Genomic DNA, 22008 nt, shown 5'->3' with positions numbered 1-22008 from the left:
TTTTTGATTGGCTGTTCTTATTCAATATTTACTATTTCTGACCAATCACAAATATTGTAACATATCTTTATTTGTGAATGATCGGAGGGACAAAATTGACAAAACATGGCTGATTCAGGAGGTAGCATCGACTTGAAAGAAGAGGAAAACAATTCCTCCACTCAGTCGGAGGACAATGTCAAATTTAGAGATCCGTTACTAACTGGTCTTGAAAAGGATAGTGACGATGATGGGGTAAGGAAATCATAACTATCCTATCTACGATGTACTTTGATGTCGTTTGTAAACATGGGAGAGATCCACCCCCTGTGTGTTTGTTTATTCAATATTAATTAGTCTAATTATGGATATTTCGCGGATTAATGCACATAGTTTCTTTTCCCTATTAGCAGTTATTTGCACATATCTACGCATGTCCAAATGCTGTAGTGATTTTAAAGACTTATCCAAATAATCGTATTACGATGAAGGATAATTTTTTAAGCTAATGACACCAGGGCCCCAGTCTGGTTATAAGTCTACAAGTACGAGCAATCATTTTCCAAACAAAAACCACCATGTACATTAGACACTTGCAGCCATGCAACTATAATGTGTATGTACTCTACTGAATATTGTAAGGTGTACTTTTGACTAGCACTGGGCAGGTGGTTGATGTAAGAAATTATCCATGGGGTTGATGTAAGAAATTATACATACAAGGACTATAAATATGGTCATAAATGAGATTGAAGCAATTATCATGTGCTGTAAGCATTAAACAACACCCTTTTGAAGCATTCAAACCACCTCCTTGAACACAAATAAAATCTCATTTCCAAATCTAATAAAATAAGGCAGTGCCATTATTATATCATGGCAATGTATATATCCTCGTTTTATCTGTTTTCAGAAACTTAAGAATGTTCATTGTTGCCTCGATTATTGCATGAACAATTGTAATACTAACTAATACAAGATAACTTGTCATAAATTCAACCGGTCCTTCAAGAATTTACAGTGACTGATGATGCAATACTGTTTTAGCCTGAGTAAGCACTTCAGTCCCAAAATGTATGTTGTCTGAAATAGTTAAAACCTATTGTCAAACGTATATCTCAATCTCATTATCATGAGATCTTTTTGTACAATATGATGTCTCTGTGTGAAGATCTGAAGACACCAAAATAGGTCACATGAAGTGAACCCCCAAGCGAACTTTTACCATCTAATCTAAATCAAGGATGGGAGTCTTGTGCATGTGACTTGTTGAAAATTGAGATTTTCTTAAACTTCCTGTTTTTGTATATTCATTGGTATTTTGATATTCAACTCAGTGCTAAAATGTAACGGTAAACATTAAAGCCTTGATTTTTATATTGATCCTTCTGTCAGTGAAATACGAGTCACCTCTGCATTAGGACTAAGATTAAAACATGAATGTTTTGTTTCACTTTGGGGAATGTTTACTGACATGTGTTGAAGCCCATTTCTGGTGTCCCCCGCCGTGATGTTGCTGGAATATTGCTAAAAGCGGCGTAAAACCAAACTCAGTCAGTCAGTGAAGCCTTTGGGCTGAATGTCAGAGCAGGTCTAGATAAATCCCTGTTATCAGTAAACCAATTGTTTTGAAATGTATAACCTAAACATAATAAAAAAATTGTTTGTTTTTGTGACAGATGGAGAGTCTTGACCTGGATGCCTCAGCAAGGTCTGACATCACAGTGTCAAGAAGTTCCAGTCTGATCGCCAATTTCCGTTGGATGATGACTTCGATGGGGAGACGAAAGACCTCTTTGTTATTGTGGACAATCCAGAGAAGCACACAGGAACAATTGAGTCATATATCACATTCAGGGTGTCCACAAAGGTGAGCCAAATTACCCTGCAACATATGATATGTTTCCATAAAAGGGCTGCAGCATAGCTGTTAACCCAAAATGTATCCAAGAAGTGAGAACCATTAAAACTAAAGCGGGGGGCCATTGGCTGCAGATCCTGTTTGGGTCCAGGGCCAAGCTCCCTAGTGTTGGGAATTGGTTAAAATCTCATAATTGATGATTGATTCATTACAACCGATCAATCATCGAAAATAATTGGTTAGCATCATTTATGAAATTTTCCTGGTTATTTTTGTTTGCACAAAAACATAAAGAAAAAACCATGTAGTTCTTTTTTGTGTGTGTGCGCAAATTGCACATCTTTAAAGGAGAACTGGAATGTTAGGAACCTAAAAATTCTTGTGGTCTTTAAAAAAAAATATCATGACTTGTAATAGACAAAACCAACCTTGTGAAAAATATTGTTAATGCAAAAAGTGTTCCAGAATTGTGTGTGTTCGATTATGAGAAAACATGATCGATTGATTGGTCGTTTAGTCACTGCGTGATTATTTCAATTAATCGGACCACCACTAAACATGCTAAAGCTCCCCTGTCGAATTTTTTATTATTTGATTTTTTACTGTATTTTGGAAGCTTGTGGTCATTATTCGAGGTTGAAAGCATCATATAGTGATATTTAGAAAGCATTTTCACGCAAAAAATGTGAGATTTAGGATACTGGCTGTGAGAACATGATTTTCATTAAATGAACATGAGACTCATGACAAAATGTGAGAGTTGACAGGTTTGCTGCAATGCCTGAATGGGTTAGATCGCTAACTTTGTGTGCTGGTGTTTAGGTGTCTCTGAGAGTGTGGGGTTGAATCCCAGATGTGACTCAACACAAGAAAGTATTAGAATCTGTACTTACCGGTAATTGAGGAAGTGTAATCCTAAATATAACATACGTTCCATTTTGACCACTTTCAAAATAACATTTCATCATTTTCTAACAGATTCTATTCAGATTCAGGATGTACAATAATTAATACTATGTGACATCAATGTTAAGTAACCAGGTAAAAATGTGCATTGTTTGTATTCAGATAAGTCTAACTTTACTATACAAATAGAAAAATATGGTTTACTGAAACATTGTTATATCTTTCCATATCATACAACAGGTAGCTGAAGAAATTCTCAGCAAAACTTTGAAAGTGTACAGTGCCCCCTTAAGAGTTTGCACATAGTGTGTACAGTACATGTACTTTCCATGCTTACTGTTTAATGTTAGGGATGACACTATTCACCAATATGTCACTGCAGTGATAATATTCTCAGATGATAATATGTGATAGATACATAGCTATGTGGACTCATATTTGGATAATGTATCATTTCACTCATGGACCTTATTAAGCAGCCATTGATTGACTTTGCTGATAAAATGGGAACTACATCATGTACATATATTTTATGATATTTTTTTATCTTATTAGTTTATGCTGTATTGAAATTGTACAATAGTTTAATAGAAATACCTGTGAAGGTCTGGGTTAGAATATTGATCTTCAGTAACCCATGCTTATCGTAAGAGGCAACTAACGGGATCGGGTGGTCAGGCTCGCTGACTTGGTTGACACATGTTATCGGTTCCCAATTGCGCAGATCGATGCTCATGCTGTTGATCACTGGATTGTCTGGTCCAGACTCGATTATTTACAGACCGCCACCATATAGCTGGAATATTGCTGTGTGCGGCGTAAAACTAAACTCACACAGTCACTACAATAGTTTTAAGATTAAACTCTATTCTAGTCACTCTATTTTCCAATATGAGACAAGATATTCAGGAAGTTTCAAGGTTTTTAAATAGTGTAGTATATGTTACATTGATTTAACCACTTTCTAAATGGCAATGTGTATTCATAGCTATTGGCCATAGGAGCCATGCTAATTTACACTTGTCAGAGGGTTACACAAAGTTTGTAATCTGGACTGCCAGTTGTCCGAAGCCGTGGTGGCTGAGTGAGTCCCAAATATTATATAACATGTTCATCTGACTGTGTTGGGACTTGGTGGCAGAGGAAGTCCCCAGAAAATCAGATGTTTGTAAGGCCCAGTATCCATTGCTTCATGGCTGCTTTGATATAACTGGAACAGTGCTGATTGTTGTATAAGCAATGTTCACTCACTCACTGTACAGTGATTGTCTAGGATTCAAAATAAAATGCTCTTGGCAAAAATCATTGGGGTAAAATGTAATTTGGTTCGAAAGTGGGATTTTCTTACTTTGATTTTTTCAGGGGTATTGTCTTATACAGAAATTTAGATGATCATATATGTAGCAGTATGTTTGTAAATAGTATATTGGTAAATTTTCATGCATCATTATAGTAAACTTATATGAAGTATATTGAATAACCTAAACCTATATATTTAACATTTATTTTCCTTAAATACTTGTGTTTACTTCAGCACTTGCACAAATCTACTAACTCAAAGGTAAGCTTGGATAGTTCAGCCTTTTCATTGTACATAGGTTCATGGGTATTGTCACTTGGTCAGTCACAGGCTTGGCCTGTGATTAGTCTTATTGTTCTCTGGGTTCACATGATTGTTTCAGTCATGTGGAATCACTGATTCAAACGTTTGCTGATGAGTCAGTATATTTCTTTCTGCTGTGAGCACTTTCTTTGCACAAGTACACATAGGGGCTTATATCACTCTACATTTGGAACAGCCTCCCAACATCTCTCAAATCTACGGACTCTCTCCAGTCATTCCTGCTGTGACTTGAAAACCTATCTCTTCAACCAATAACTCTGTTTATTTTATTTTAATTTTAACTTTGTGAAGCACCACTGAGCAGCCACCGGTTGGAAATTAGGTGCTATACAAGTGCATTATTATTATTATTATTATTATTATTACAGCCTGCGTCCCTGAGACGAGGGCAGATCTGGACATCCTTTTAGAACTCCATTTTTTAATAAATCCCTCGAATCACTACAAGTACTCCCTTGTTTCTTGAGAGGACATGAGTACCACTGTTACATATATCAAGTACATGTTGTATGAATATCTTTTGGCTTGGTAATTTCACTTAAATGATAGTGTTTTTCACACTCTATCATAAAAATGTAAGCAATGACTAACCATTCATATGTTTAATCTGCAGACAACTAGAAGTCAGTTTGATACATCTGAGTATGCAGTGAGGAGGCGCTACAATGACTTCCTGTGGCTACGGCAAAGACTTGAGGAAAACTATCAGACCCATCTTGTGCCGGTAAGCAAACTGAAACTAGACATGCCAACTATTATGATTTTGCTGTGATATATTTTTTACATTTTCCTCCCCCATATCACATTATCATTTCATTTTTGTACCAAATTATTAACATGTGTTGAATATCATTTAGAGCAAATTGCTAATGCTCTGGTATTCAACAGTGAGACTATCTTGTCTAATGAGAGCCATGCATCCATTTTCTGTGATACAAGGTCTCTCTGATTGGTTGTGATGTAAAAACACTCTCAAGTCATTTTGTTGACAGGTAATTTAGCCTACTAATTACATCCATGCTTCAATTAGGGTTAGCGTCACTGTGTAACCATGGTAACTCTGCTGAATACTGGATGATATTTGGAAAGTCAAATCAGTCAGTGGTGTATAAGTCATCTGCAGAATTACCATGATCACCATGACTACAAGTATTCCACATAGATGATAATGTGACTTTCATGAATACATGTTGAACTCTATATATTACTATGTGCTAATGTCTGTTGAATCAGAATTTGAAATTGTCTGTTGTCTTCATTTTATTTGACTCTTGTTTCAATTTATCAGATATATGGACTACATGTATTAGTTGGGCTTGCTAGACATATTTCACTTGCTTTTGACTGGTGGCTATATATGTATATGTTTCAATTACATGTTTTTAGTTCTAATACATGTATAAAAGAGTGTTTGTGAACTGGGCTGTGTATTTCAGTAGTATTGGCTAACATTGGGGCAGTGGGGTAGCCTAGTGGTTAAACTGTTCGTTAGTCACGCTGAAAACCCGGGTTTGATTCCCTACATGGGTACAATATGTGAAGCCCATTTCTGGTGTCTGGTGGATTATTGCTAAAAGCGGCATGAAACCATACTTACTCACTCACTATTGCATTATATAACCCATGAAGATCCAGGTTAGAATTGGTCTTCAGCAACCCATGAATGTGGTAAAAGGCGACTAGCGGGATCGGGTGTTCAGGCTCGCTGACTTGGATGACACATGTCATCATATCCCAATTGTGTAGATTGATGCTCATGCTGTTGATCACTGGATTGTGGGTCCAGACTCGATTATTTACAGATCGCCGCCATATAGCTGGAATATTGCTATTCAAACACAGGTATCTGCAGTGCAATATGTATTGTGATATATTCGGAGCTAAAGTATATGACAGCTATCAACATTGATTGTACATGCAGATTATATTTTGTACATGGTAAGCATGTTGAAGTAAGTAATACAATGTCAAAGTCAGCATTATCTGGTGGCTCTGATTTGTTGTCAGGGATACAGGAGAGATTAGTGAAAATGTTTCCATCGTGTTGACAGGCAATTTCAAAGAGAAAAACTTGTGAGTCATGGTCTGTTTTCGATTAAACAATACAAATAACAACAAAACCTATGTACTTTTTACCCAATATGCAGGAATAAAGAATAAATATTGATAAAGGAATTGTGTGAAAAACATTTCAGTCTGCTGGTAACACAGCTTAGCTCTATTTGTGACAGAATCATAAAGGTCATGTAGCGCCAGGCTGGACCTGCAATGGTATACTGCTGTCCTCAGTGTACCACGATATTTACCATTAGTTCACTTTTTATCCCCTTGGCATGTAATGCGGGGGATATACCAGTAGTCAACGCCTCGTCCGTCTGTCCGTCTGTAATCATTTTGTTTCCGGAGCGTAACTAAAAAACAGTTCACTTTTTTCCAACATAAATTGGTAAATATATCAAACACAACCTTTTGCTATTTGCAGATTTTTGGCATGTTATTTTTCCCGGGTTCCAATGAAACTATTCAGACTTAGTCTCAAAAAGGAGGGGTGGAGTTTGTTTCCGGAGCACAACTTGAAAACCATTCAATATCTTTCAGCAAAACTTAGTAGATGTATGAGGTAGATCCCAAAGTAGTGCCTTTTGCTATTTGCTGATTTTTGGCATTTATCTTTTTCTTTGTTTCCATGGAAACGATTTGGACTTAGTCTAAAAAAATCAAATTGTAACTGTCAGATGATATTTTCTTTCAAATATGTGGGGGCCATGGGGATTTGTCATCTTCTGAAGACCATGATGACTCTTGTTAATTCAGTTGTTGCTTTTTTCAGTCCTGTCCAGTATTAGCATATTAGTATATGTATTATGATTTGCCTTTTAATCATGTTAATACATTTAGCCATTGGTAATTTCATTTTGTTAATGTTATTTATAGTCAGGGATAGTCTGTTTATCATTTGCCTATTTTTGTTTTGAAATATAAATATCTGACAGCCAACATATTGTGTTTCTTTTGCTTTGTATGCTCTTAATGTATTGAATCAAAATATATGGTACCAAGAGGTCTATACAGTGATATGTATCATGTTGTATCCAAACGATACTGTATCATTGCAGTTGTAGTTGCTTCAAGGGTGGTAATGTCATGACTGCAGATTGCTAAATTAAGGGACATTAGGTTCAATATGTTTCTTGAATTGTTCAAATTACTCAACTTACCTTTGCCTATACATGGTTTTATGTCAGCCCTTGCCAGAGAAGCATACCTTGAAGAGAATGGACAGGTTCAGCCCTGAGTTTCTGCGAGTCCGACAAGCAGCCTTACAGAAGTTCCTGACCAGACTGGCAGACCACCCAGTCCTCTCCTTTGACAAGAGTTTCCATGTGTTCCTCACCGCTAAAGCTTGGGTAGGTGGTCAGTCAGGGATACTGTAGAATGCGGTTTTTCCAAATTTCCAAAACTCATTGTTGAATTCAATTAGAGCTTTTGAAACCTGACTTTACACATTTATGCCCTTGTTGTTACCAAAAGTTGTAGAGTGGTGTCTGGTGTACGTCACACGAGTGCCGTATTGCGTTGACCTGTGTCGTAACAGCTTGACCTGAGATTTTAAAGATTTGATTGGATAACTGATGACCTTTCAGTTAGGTCACGTTGTGACGGAACTACTTGTTCATTCAAAACAAACACGTGAATTCATTCATTCTATAACTTAGATGCATTGGGGGAATGTAAACATTGCGAACGTTACCGTGTAGCTGTTTAATTGTGAGTCGAACTGAGACATTATATCCGTCGATAAACATAAACACAATGTTTCCACCAGTGATATTAGCCGAGTGAAGCAGTTGCAAACCAAGAAATGGGGTGCTACGGAGTAGTTTACTGTAGGAGGCTGTACGAGAGGCGATGACAACTGACATGCATTGTGACGTCGGTTACCAAGGGGACAGACGAGAATGGCGTAATGACGTCAATACAGTGTGACGTCATGCAAAAGTGTACCACAGAACAAAATTCTTCCGCAACCTCTTTATGAAACCGGTTTCGGTTTGAAACCATAACCATAACAAAAATACGCTATTTTGTCAATTCAATGCATGTAAGACGTGGGTAATAAATAAAATACCACACTCGGTCTCATTACATACGAATTATACGAAACTCATGACCTTCCTATGGTTTCGTATAATTTGTATGTAATGAGACCTTGTGTAGTATTCTCTATATCCTGCCTAATTCTTTCTGCGTTTCATCACATGACAATAATTATTACATATAATCATCCTTTCAATGTGAATCATATTTGCTTGTAAAGATGAGTTAATACTGTCCTGCAAAACTGTTGGAGATGGTTATTGTTAAATAATCTTGTCTTAGAAAGGGGTAAATGGTAAACTAACTTATATAAAGGAGGATGATTTCATCAACTTACTACAGAACTCATGTAATGTTGAATTAGGTTATTACACTTAAATTATTGGTGGGAATGGGAGGGAAAAATGAAACTGACAATTGATTTGAAAAGCAACAAAATGTTATTGATTTATGATCAATCATAAGGGAAAAGTGAAACATTTTAATTATGACTAACAGTGAATTAGATCACAAATCTCTGAAGTATCTGTCACATTCACATTTACTTGTAAACATTGCCATAGCTACAGACGTTGAAACTTTGTTATTCCAGTCCCCAAGGACAAGTGAACTCTTTCACGTACCACTAGATCTGTGTTAAAATGTCCGTGACTGTTATCACTGCAGGAGTTCCAAGCCCATAAGAAACAGGGGTCAGGATTTATCAGCCGTGTGACGGACTCCCTCCACAACATGGGGGCGTCCTACATGATGAAGAACAGGCCCCCGGAGTTTATGGTGATGCATGAGTATATTCACACCTTTGGGGATAAAGTCTGCGTCATGGACCGCATTGCCAGCAGGATCGTCAAGGAACAAACAGGTAGTTGGCTGCGATACAGATGCTGCCTTATTTCTGTGTCTGGGAGGCTTGAGGGCCTCATCATGTCTCCTTGAAAGTACAAGAGCTGAAGCTATACACCAGTGTCCTGATACAATATGTAGTGGTATTCCTTTTTCTTTATATACATGTTAGGATGCACTTTTCATAGATGTCATCTGTCCTGATGTTTCAACTAAAGTACAATATATATGATTTCTTCCTCAATTCATACAAATAATATTCCTGTTGATGGGAAAGACCAGGGACTAAATTTTCATAGATATTGGTAAATGGAGGATCACTATTTAGCCTTGCACCATCTACAGCAATCACATGTGCGTCGTATGGTATGAAGTCAGTTAATGTGTTGCATCGATACACTCCACGTTAAATGCCTTTTGGAATCACATGACTGTATTGTACTGGAGATGATTCAAAATTGCTAGATTTTCCTACTTACCGAAGATATCATGAAGAAAGACTAACTGTAATTTAGCAGGTTTGCAGCTCTGACTATCATGGAAAGTTTGGACAACTTTTCATACTGTGGATTTTTTACGTCATATTTGGATCTAATATGTGCATAGTCTTAAAGGCAGGGCCAATATACTGAAATGAATCAAATTCTGGATTCCATAGATTGAGCTAGAATGTTGATATGCACCATTTCTGTAAGAATGTCTGATGTGCAGATACAAAATGTTGTAAATAGAAATTGTTTAAATCATTGTACGTTAGAAGTTTTTTAACCTTTCTATCTTCTTCATCTGTTCAGAGCTGCTGGGTGAGCTTAATGAGTGGGCACCTGTGTACACCCTGTGGTCTAATTCAGAGGAACAGCTCAGCGACACACTTGTGCAGATGTCCAAGACGATAGAATCTACCTGCCAGATCCTCAAGGACATTGTAAGTGCCTACATTCTACAACACCTGGGACCCATGGATCCACTTTGTAACACAGGGCCCAGTTTTGTACCCATCACCATAGCTTCCCTTGTCTTGTGATGGTCATTATAACTGACTAATGGATGCCATGATAAAATAAACTGATGCTTACACTTAGACAATGTAATTTTGTGTGTGTCTGAACTGAAGAGTTATTGTCTTACATTTCGCATAAGATAATTCCAGTACTAAATATTAGGATTAAGGAACTGGTCACAGGGCAATTTGGATCTTGTTTGGCACCAAGACTAGCTGTGTTATTTTATTATTTATTATATGTTGAAGGTATCTTTCAGTAAAGGAATATAAAAACATACGCTTTAACCAGTCATGTTATTGTTTGGAAGAAAATTGTTTGATGACCCCACTTTTTTGTTAGTTGAGTATTGTGAATGTAGTGGACGTACTGAGAGTTGACTGTTCCAGATTGACTCCACGGATGACCAGCTGCTGCAGCCCGTCAAGGAGTACATCCTGTACACAGAGTGTATCAAGGTCAGTCCTGCCACAAGCAGCTGAACACTGACATACCTGCAAACACACGTTTATCCACAATGGTTTAGATAAGGATGTACACACAGACACACACACCCACAGCAGTCACACACGAGGAACATGATGGTTGATTGTATTACATGACACTTCACACGTTTATCCACAATGGTTTAGATAAGGATGTACTCACACACACACAGACACCCACAGCAGTCACACACGAGGAACATGATGGTTGATTGTATTACATGACACTTCACACGTTTATCCACAATGGTTTAGATAAGGATGTACTCACACACACAGACACCCACAGCAGTCACACACGAGGAACATGATGGTTGATTGTATTACATGACACTTCACACGTTTATCCACAATGGTTTAGATAAGGATGTACTCACACACACACACAGACACCCACAGCAGTCACACATGATGGTTGAACATGATGGTTGATTGTATTACATGACACTTCACACGCTTATCCACAATGGTTTAGATAAGGATGTACTCACACACACAGATACAGACACCCACAGCAGTCACACACGATGAGGAACATGATGGTTGATTGTATTACATGACACTTCACACGTTTATCCACAATGGTTTAGATAAGGATGTACTCACACACACAGACACCCACAGCAGTCACACACAAGGAACATGATGGTTGATTGTATTACATGACACTTCACACGTTTATCCACAATGGTTTAGATAAGGATGTACTCACACACACAGACACCCACAGCAGTCACACACGAGGAACATGATGGTTGATTGTATTACATGACACTTCACACGTTTATCCACAATGGTTTAGATAAGGATGTACTCACACACACAGACACCCACAGCAGTCACACACAAGGAACATGATGGTTGATTGTATTACATGACACTTCACACGTTTATCCACAATGGTTTAGATAAGGATGTACTCACACACACAGACACCCACAGCAGTCACACACAAGGAACATGATGGTTGATTGTATTACATGACACTTCACACGTTTATCCACAATGGTTTAGATAAGGATGTACTACACACACAGACACCCACAGCAGTCACACACGAGGAACATGATGGTTGATTGTATTACATGACACTTCACACGTTTATCCACAATGGTTTAGATAAGGATGTACTAACACACACAGACACTCACAGCAGTCACACACGAGGAACATGATGGTTGATTGTATTACATGACACTTCACACGTTTATCCACAATGGTTTAGATAAGGATGTACTGACACACACAGACACCCACAGCAGTCACACACGAGGAACATGATGGTTGATTGTATTACATTACACTTCACACGTTTATCCACAATGATTTAGATAAGGATGTATTCACACACACAGACACCCACAGCAGTCACACATGAGGAACATGATGGTTGATTGTATTACATGACACTTCGATGTTTGTTTTCCAGGCTGTGCTGCGCCGCCGTGATGCTATGCAAATGGAGTATGACATGATGGTTGAGGAACTCAACAATAACAAGAAAGATGATTAAGATGAGAACATGTAAAGGTAAGACTTTGAATGGTTCAAGTATCAGTGAAACACATTACCCGGTAAGTGTTGCCTTATACCTCAGTCAGCAATATTCTGGCTATATCACACCAACATTCAAACAATCAAGGGCAGTTTTCATAAAGTGATTGTAGTGCTATGACTATTGTAACTCCTATACTAAAACATGATCTATGATCACTTTGTGAAATGGCGACAGAGTCACAACCAGGCAAACAACTCCGGTGTCAGGGTAGTCAGCTCAATGTTACATTGTACCCCAATCACCAATAGACAGCACGTACACAATATGCATCATTCAACAACAGAAAACAGCACCTGTTATCTCTGTGAAGGCTACTTAACATTGTTGAAGTGATAAATTCCCTCTTGGCTTCCAGGTGAAAATATCAGACCAGACATATTCCATTGGTGCCTTCCTGGGGAAGGACCCGGAGGACGTGAAACAGCAGAAGCAGGACAAGCTGGAGCAACAGATAGCTGATGTAGGTTTGTCTGGCACAGTCCCCATGGGGATGGGCAGGAGGGGGCTGTCTGTCTAAATTTTAATTTACAAGAATGGTTGACTTGGTGTAATTGTATCCTGATGGTGTGGGTTCTTGCTCATGATATCAGTTATTGGATCTTCTGGGCAATGTCAGTCATTTGCTGCCCAGCATCATATAGGTGGAATATTGCTGATTGGATTGTTACACAAAGAAGCAAACATATACTCCTTTTAAACAGTGTTGCTTGTCAAAGTTTTTCATTTCTGTATCAACTCTTGTCAGTAAATAACAAAATATTACCTGTTTTGTTAATTCTTTTCCAGAAGAAGTCCACCTTGGGGTACATATAAGCATAAAATGTCCATTTTAAATCCTACGACAGTTGTCACTATATTTTCATTCTTATTCATCTTTTGTTGTAACTTTGCCGGGTTCTCTTTTTTCCAGCCTTGTGGCAGGCAAAATGGCGGACTGCGTGATCGTGGTCAAGAGGCTGTTTAGTGTGATGGAGCTACCGATCACCCCGACGTACCGAGGTCTACCCGTGTACACCGGGGAACCCTGCATTGTCAGGCTACTCCCAGGTGTTTCGGGATCGGTCTAGATCAGTCTAGAACCGCCGAGCTCTGGCTCCGCGGATGCTCTGAACCCCGTGAGTAGCACCGACCCAGGCTTCGGCACTGGTAGGGCACAGTTTCCTGGCGCCAGTAGTTCAGGTCTCGGCCTGATGTCTATCGACGCCTTGAGCAAGAATTTATTGAGTGTGCCGGGTGTGTCGGTCACCTCAATGCTCCGAGGTGTGTCTGAGTGCTTGGGATACACTGATTTATCAGGCTACTGCCATGTGCCTCGGAACCGGGGTTCAGGCTTGTACAGTGGACAAGTCTATTTGAGCTTCGGCTCTTTTCTCTACTTTGAACTTAACACTGAGTAGGTTTGTCCCGGGAGACAAGGCAAGGCAACCATCGAGGTGGTTTCCAATGGTCAGGAAAATGTGGGGTTTGACTCCATATATTTCCTTGTTGCCATTAAGAACGGAATGTTCAGACCCATTCTTATCTTAGAGCTGAACAAGTTAATAGAGCTACTGTCCTTCCAGAAGGAGACACCGCACTCGGTGATCTCATCTGTCGAGACAGGGGATTGGTGCATGTCAATCGACCTCAAGGTCGAGTACCTCCTTGTCTATTGCACCCTGATTTCAAGATTTACCTTCGGTTCTTCTTCGACGGGACGTGCTACGAGTTTCGTGTGCTCCCCTTAGGCTACATTACGGCCCCAAGGGTGTTCACCAAATTGAGGTTTATTACAGCCCAGATAGCCAGATCGCAGCTAGTGCTGGTGTTGTCACCCGTACCTAGGCGACTGGCTCATCGGGGTTTTAGAATAACAGTTGAGTCTGGGAACCTCACGATCAGTGTTGGTCACTTACGAAACTGTGCCGAATTGTCAACCTCACACAGTCAGATGGACAGACGTCAGGCGTCCCTCCGAGGGACTCCCCCTGGAGACACCGTCGCTCTCAGTCCAGCCAGATACATCCCTGCCGGGCTGGGGCGATGTTCTGGGCGACCTGCAGTCTCTTGACAACGAAGTCACAACCTGCACATCAATGTGCTGGAATTGACAGCAGTCAGGTTGGTGTTCGCCCCCGCTCGCCGGGATTTAAATGTTTTGGCCAGACATTCTCACTCTGAATGGGGCGCCACACCTGAATCCTCGGATTCTCTGGGTGGCTTGGCCTCTGTCGGGTCTAACCCCCAGACACACGGAATTCCGGCAGCCGTTGCAGACACAATTCTGGCTTCGAGGCGGGATTCGACATCCGTTCAGTGTGTTGATCGGTGGGACGCGCTGGTGTGCAGATTTAGTTCGGATATTGGAGTTACTATAACCTCGTTTTGGTTGAGAGCCTTATGACCTCCACCATTCCCGGGTACTCCATGGCTATTTCCACCTTTCACACATCGTTCGATGGTGCTCTGCCTGGGCAGCACCCTCTCGTACAGCGCAATTATTCTCAATTGACTTTTCAAGTATATCGTCTCTCTCACTTCACTTGTTGACGTGGAAGACGGCTTTACTTGTGGTGGTGAGCTCTGGTAGAAGGGTCGGGTACATCCATGCGATACCCACTGACCCGACACTGACAGTATTTTATACTGATCATGTCCGTATTCGCCTCCCGGATACCTACCACTCTCAGTTCGATATTACTTTCCACGTGACTGCTCATATCGAACTTCCACCCCTTACCCAGCCTTCCACACCTTGGGCCGATCTTTCGATTGCTCACCCGTTGGAGTGACTATAACAAACCAACAAAAGGGATCCGTACGGGTACCCATGTGTTCTGTTTGGTGGCAGATGACTGGGGAGTCTGCTAGCAAGCGGACTTTATCTCGTTTGCTTATTTCCGTAATTGTTCGGTTACAATGCTAAGATTTACCTTCCCCCAAGGGGTTGAAGGCAGGCTGGGTAGGGCAGATGCCGCTTTGTTGACAATACACAGTGGCACTGCTCAATGAAGAGATCGGTTCTGTCGCTCTTTGGAGCCGGCAGAACGCCTTCATTCGCCATTACGGACTTGACACGCATTCTAAGGATCGTGCACGGTTTGGTCTTTCGGTTTTCTCCAGTGGAGAGTGCCCTGCCACCCTGACCAAGTTAGTAACTGGTCATTGGTATCGGTTCTGTGTTCAATGTCGATATGGTTCATATCACTACATCGTATAAGCCTTACCACCCTTTCGGGTTGGGTCGGGTTTGGGTGTACATATGTCCCTTACCTCCTCTTCACTTAAAGGCAAGAGAGGGCGGGGCCGGTTTTGAACGCTATAAACAGTCATAAGCTATTAACCCGTCTTGCGACAGAATTGGGTACGAACCCCCAACGGGTCACTGTTTGGTATGCCTCTCTTCGAGCCGCATGTCATGTGACCAGGTTAGTGTAATAGTGAGCCAACACATGTAAGGCTACGCTTTTCGGTATTCAGGGGATTTTTGTACGCTAACAGTTTTTCCCTCTTTCCGAGACTTCGGTATTTGGGAGTCTGTGTTAATCAGCACTTTGGGTGATGGTGGTTTACACTTACCCTCCTCACGTTGAGAGCGTTTGGTGGGGGTGTTTTATCCTGCTTTTCACTCGTACAATGCATGGTGTTTGTACTCATTCGATTTCCTCAGTAAGTTTTTAGCGAGGCTAATAATTTCTCTGGGTTTTATCGAGGTCCCGGCAAGCCCTCTTCCAAACAGGAGGGGTGCATTTGAGCATTAGTTTGCAGTACTTATTAGCTTGACTCTTGGGTTATTTGCTTTTAAGAGTTTTTTATGCTTTCCCTTCCCTTATACCTCTCGCCACGCTTCTCTGGTTCTGGCTATTAAGGTTGGGAGTTGTTTCGGCATGTCCCCATACATTCCTTTCCATTGTAATGGTTGGGGCTGGGGTTTTATGTCATAATTGATTTGAGCCAATTGACGTTTTAGCTTGGGCTCTCTATTTCCCGCCCTAGCTACGCCCCCGCCTGATTGAGGTGGCTCGGTAAGTGTGTTTTTTCTATTTCTGCATCGGTTGTAGATTTCACTCCACCACGGGTTTAGTTGCTGCCAGACAGAATGCCGCTCCCGTCTCAATTATCTTTGGGAGTCTGTCTTATGCTTATATGTACCCCAAGAGGACTTCTTCTGAAAAAGAATTATACAAACCTGTAGAGGTTATGAATTCTTTGAAGAAAGTCCTCCTTGGGGTACCCGCCTCCCCTCATTCTGTCTGATACGTTCAGCATGAAAAGTGAGGTATGAGGTAGACAGCGAGAGTTACCTGCACTTGGCTGTAAAATATTGAAAAATATAGTTACAACTGTCGTAGGATTTAAAATGGACATTTTTATGCTTATATGTACCCCAAGAAGGACTTTCTTCAAAGAATTCATAACCTCTACAGGTTTGTATAAACTGACATATTATAATTTGTCAGAAAATGCCAATACCAGCCAGAGGAACAACTGAATGTATTGTACTCTGCTCTGAGTATCACTCACCTCTTATGTTATGACTACAGCTGCAACGTCAGATGGAGATGCTAAATGACCGGACAGTGGTGGCAAATGCGGACTTGAAGGCAGACATGGAGCGCTGGCACAAGACTAAACAGAGGGACATGAAGGACATCTTGGTGAACATGGCCGACAGACAGATACAGTATTACGCAAAGGTTGGTCATCATGTGTGGAATTCTGACCATGTGTATCTCATGTCATTCTCTTCCCACAGAGGTTACTCCTATCATATCTTCCTACGTAACCTCTGTTCTAATACGGCCCTTTCATGGTGTGAGCGTTCAAGACTCGTGATTGGAGGTAATCAGATTTAGTTGTGCAATCAGCAACGTTGTTTCAAAAGTGATCATTCGCAAGGCCTCGGTAATTTCCGTATACTTCGAGAAAACTAAACCTCTTCCCCTGCGCGATGCGCAAACGTTTCTTCTAGACAGAACTCAGTCATGTTATGGCGGATCAGTGGCGTCTCCATCGCCCTCGTTGACAACGGACAAGCTAGCCATTAAACGTCTTGTATGTAACATCAACACAAGTCCCCGGCAGATGGGGGATATTTGTGGCCTCACATTTGCTTGTGTTAGTCAAGTTGAATCTAAGTCGATGTAACACGTGTTCTGATTGGATAGAAAGAAGGGAGATAATTCGTGTTGCGATCTTTTGCCGCTAGGGGATTTTACGAGAACCGGGAAATATGGCCGTATTAGAACAGAGGTTACGTAGGAAGATATGACAGGAGTAACCTCTGTGGGAAGAGAATGATCTCATGTAAGAATGTGGGGAGACTGCGCATGGTCATCACTATGGTTTTGTTATTTTGGTTACAGAAGCTGACCAGGAACCAGGTAGCTTCCATATTAGTTAAATCAGTTGTGATCCTTGGGATGTTCATTCTAGTCAAGGGTGGTTGGGTAGCCTAGTGGTAAAGCGTTCACTCATCATGCTGAAGACCCGGGTTTAATTCCCCACATGGGTACAATGTGTGAAACCCCCTTTTTTGTGTCCCCGGCCATGATATTGCTGGAATATTGCTAAACGCGGAGATAAACCATACTCAAGCACTCATTAAATACAAACCTCTCAGCTTTGTGTGACAGACACTTTGTGTGTGATTCTGTATAACTATCACTGATGTGTACTTTCTATGAAATTGTGTCACTGACAGCTGTATGTGTGGTTGTCACTGACAGCTGTATGTGTGGTTGTGTCACTGACAGCTGTATGTGTGGTTGTGTCACTGACAGCTGTATGTGTGGTTGTGTCACTGACAGCTGTATGTGTGGTTGTGTCACTGACAGCTATGTGTGTGGTTGTGTCACTGACAGCTGTAGATGTGGTTGTGTCACTGACAGCTGTATGTGTGGTTGTGTCACTGACAGCTATGTGTGTGGTTGTGTCACTGACAGCTGTATGTGTGGTTGTTTCACTGACAGCTGTATGTGTGGTTGTGTCACTGACAGCTGTATGTGTGGTTGTGTCACTGACAGCTGTATGTGTGGTTGTGTCACTGACAGCTATGTGTGTGGTTGTGTCACTGACAGCTATCTGTGTGGTTGTGTCACTGATGGCTATCTGTGTGATTGTGTCACTGACGGCTATGTGTGTGGTTGTGTCACTGACAGCTATGTGTTTGGTTGTGTCACTGACAGCTGTATCTGTGGATGTGTCACTGACAGCTATGTTTGTGGTTGTCACTGACAGCTCTATATGTGGTTGTGTCACTGACAGCTGTAGATGTGGTTGTGTCACTGACAGCTGTATGTGTGGTTGTGTCACTGACAGCTATGTGTGTGGTTGTGTCACTGACAGCTATGTGTGTGGTTGTGTCACTGACAGCTGTAGATGTGGTTGTGTCACTGACAGCTGTATGTGTGGTTGTGTCACTGACAGCTATGTGTGTGGCTGTGTCACTGACAGCTATCTGTGTGGTTGTGTCACTGACAGCTGTATGTGTGGTTGTTTCACTGACAGCTATCTGTGTGGTTGTGTCACTGACAGCTGTATGTGTGGTTATGTCACTGACTGCTGTATGTGTGGTTGTGTCACTGACAGCTATCTGTGTGGTTGTGTCACTGACAGCTGTATGTGTGGTTGTGTCACTGACTGCTGTATGTGTGTGGTTGTGTCACTGACAGTTCTGTGTTTGATTGTGTCACAGACAGCTATGTGTGTAATTGTGTGACTGTCACTGATGGCTCTGTGTTTATTGTGTCACTGACAGCCATGTGTGTGGTCGTATCACTGACAGCTGTATGTTGTTGTGTCACTGACAGCCATGTGTGTGGTTGTGTCACTGACAGCTATGTGTGTGGTTGTGTCACTGACAGCTGTATGTGTGATTGTGTAATCACTGTACAGCTGTGTGTGTGATTGTGTCACTGACACTTCTATGTGTGTGATTGTGTCACTGATGGCTCTGTGTGTGTTTATGTCACTGATGGCTGTGTGTGGTTGTGTCACTGTGTGTGATTGTGTCACTGACATCTGTATGTGTGGTTGTGTCACTGACAGCTATGTGTGTGGTCGTATCACTGACAGCCATGTGTGTGGTCGTATCACTGACAGCCATGTGTGTGGTCGTATCACTGACAGCCATGTGTGTGGTTGCAGTGCCTTGCAGCATGGGAGGACTCTATCCGGGCAATCCAGACACCGCGAGAAACCATCACAATACCAGATGACAACATACAGAAACCCGATGACACAGACAATGTGTGTGCAGAAACAACATAGAGACACAGTCACTTAGATGAGCGGGTACTGCTTTAAAGTATTTATACTATATCAAGCACTAGAGATATTATTATACAGCTGCATGCTTTAGATGTCATCTTAAAAGTTCACATATTATGGTCAACTTGGTGTAATCTTGATTTGAAGGACTTTGAAGGTACCAATGTATTTCTTGCTGGACTAGTAGTGAAGTATGACAGGTAAATTTTGAAAGACAATTATGCATATTTATAGATGAGGTGTCAAGTCTTATAATAGCAGCCCTAAAGGTTTTGTATGAAAATGAATGTTGACCATTTGTCAGTCTTGATTTTTCTGTTCATGTATTATAATCATAATGGTGTTCTGCTACCAAGTAATGCTGAAGGTGTGTTGATGCTGATGGAACAAATGTATCCTGGGTTGCCAGTTTCCAAATCACTATATCCAGAAAAATATCTTCTACCTTGCTTTCTGTGGCCTACACAGATAAGACTCTGACTAGAGTAATCCACTCTCAGCAGCATCTTGTGTAAGTGTTCTTCCCTCAACCTAACTGTTTTTGGATTAAGTATTTATCAAAAACTACAGCAATTAGCAAACGTTTTAGTGTGCAGCAAGAAATGTTTTGTGTAGAGTTGTCTGCCCCAGGTTGTGTGTACATACACTGTTGTGGCCTCACTGCACGATACCCTGGTTGTGACATGTGTTGTGTTAGCTATAGCCAGTGATCTCATCTGTCCACGCACTGAAGGCTAGGTTCATTTCTTCATATAATGTCTTGAAACAGTCCAATACTCTGAGAATGTCTCTAGTTATTCTGTCATTCATTCTCAAGGCTATGAGATCAAAAATATGATTTGATAAGGTGATACTGACAATGTGCAGTGGAATATAGATATTCATATTTCAGGCTCCTTTCTGCAAAGTTTTGGCTACAGGTGACTTAATTCAGGGGTACCAGCACCAGCTCCACGATGATGTCAGCCTTGCTAGAAACTGTAGACCCTTGTGTGTTGGATCATAATGTATATTAAATCATCCAAACTCATCGATAGGTCATAGTGTAGATGATGAAATTAATGGACTACCTTTCAGCCATGGAACAGTGATTGACATCTTGACTTTTTGTAATGGGACCAGACTTGGGCAAATAGGCAATGCTAGCAAGTTTGATATAAGCAATACCAAAGTTGGAGTCAGCATTTTGGAAATGTTCAAATAAGTGAACTTTCAGACGTAATCTTGTAATTTCAACTTCAGAACACTTTAGTGTGAAAGTAGTGTGAAAACAGGGTAGCTTCACTGCTTGTGATTTACATTGATTGTGTTCAGTTGTGTGTGAAAAAATAGTGACAAAATGACTTTTGCTAGTTGGTCAAATTATCTCCAGAAGATATAAAATCAATTTGCCATATACCAGATCTATGTTGATTTGTTACACAAAATTTGTTCTTTACCTGCATTCGTACTCATCAATAGTAATCATCATAATAGTTATTACTGTTAATACTCTCCTTCTGTGTTTGTTGGACTGTTTTTTGTCTGATGAAAACTTGAAATTTAAGGATATTGTTATTTATCTCTTGGCCTTTTACCATCATATGTTTATGTGAATTGTTTATTTGAGATATATGAATGGTACTTTATCACTTGTTTTCTACTGTCAGCCATCAGCTGAAACCTCAACTCACTGTGTTGTTCAGCTGTGGCACTTGGAGACAGCAGCAGCCATCTTAGCTGCAACCATCTTACCATTTTTATACTGAATATAAGTTAATGTTTCATATTTATGACTGCCACCATCCTCGGTAATCCAAAGCAGTATTCTCCATTCTACTATGATAAATATACTGCACCCATGTTCTACTATACTGGCTATATTTCAGAAGTGATACCACCAGTTCTGTATCTTTTACATTATAGCAGAGATTCTCGTGATCATGATCTTGAAGTCAACAACCAATCAGAATGCTTCTGCTGAATGTGAGTTTGGCATATATCTCACTTAGAATTGACGCCTTGTACAAGTGTGTCCTCAGTATATGTAATGGAATTAAAACATGTTGTACAACTATTAGGGAGAAAAGATGTTTTTCTGATACAAAGGCAGGGGAGGAAACTCCTTATGATACAAAACATTCCTGTTGGATTGTGACAATACATAAAAAAAGAATACTGATGATGTCGCCACTTGTTTTAATTATGGAAAAAGGGAAATTTGATTGGATGTTGCTTTTATCATTGTGTCATTGAAACTGAACTCAAGCATGGGTAGGGATTCAAATGTGTTCAGAGAATTTATCCTGACAGAATGGAAATTTAAAGCATTGGATCACTGAGGATGTTTACCATTGGATTGGTTTTCTGGCAGCATGCCTGTGTCTTTAATTCACATGTAAGGATGCAATACAATTTGATTT

General features: G+C 40.5%; 1 protein-coding gene across 1 annotated transcript; it reads left to right on the top strand.

The window, feature by feature from the left end:
- Positions 1–95: 95 nt before the first annotated feature.
- LOC124292498 (sorting nexin-7-like) lies at positions 96–21793 on the top strand. Its single transcript, XM_046729612.1, is given in 12 exon segments — positions 96–234; positions 1659–1737; positions 1740–1849; positions 4984–5094; positions 7616–7777; positions 9135–9330; positions 10106–10236; positions 10702–10770; positions 12227–12312; positions 12707–12815; positions 16879–17031; positions 19484–21793. Coding segments are annotated over 12 exon segments (1458 nt in total). The 5' UTR covers positions 96–105; the 3' UTR covers positions 19607–21793.
- The last annotated feature ends 215 nt before the right edge of the window (positions 21794–22008 follow it).

The sequence above is a fragment of the Haliotis rubra genome, unplaced genomic scaffold (genome assembly GCF_003918875.1).
Source record: "Haliotis rubra isolate DU_JTF1 unplaced genomic scaffold, ASM391887v1 Scf52, whole genome shotgun sequence".
Classification (NCBI taxonomy): domain Eukaryota; kingdom Metazoa; phylum Mollusca; class Gastropoda; order Lepetellida; family Haliotidae; genus Haliotis; species Haliotis rubra.
The sequence above is the reverse complement of the archived record's forward strand: the minus strand, read 5'-3'. Positions and strand labels throughout refer to the sequence as shown.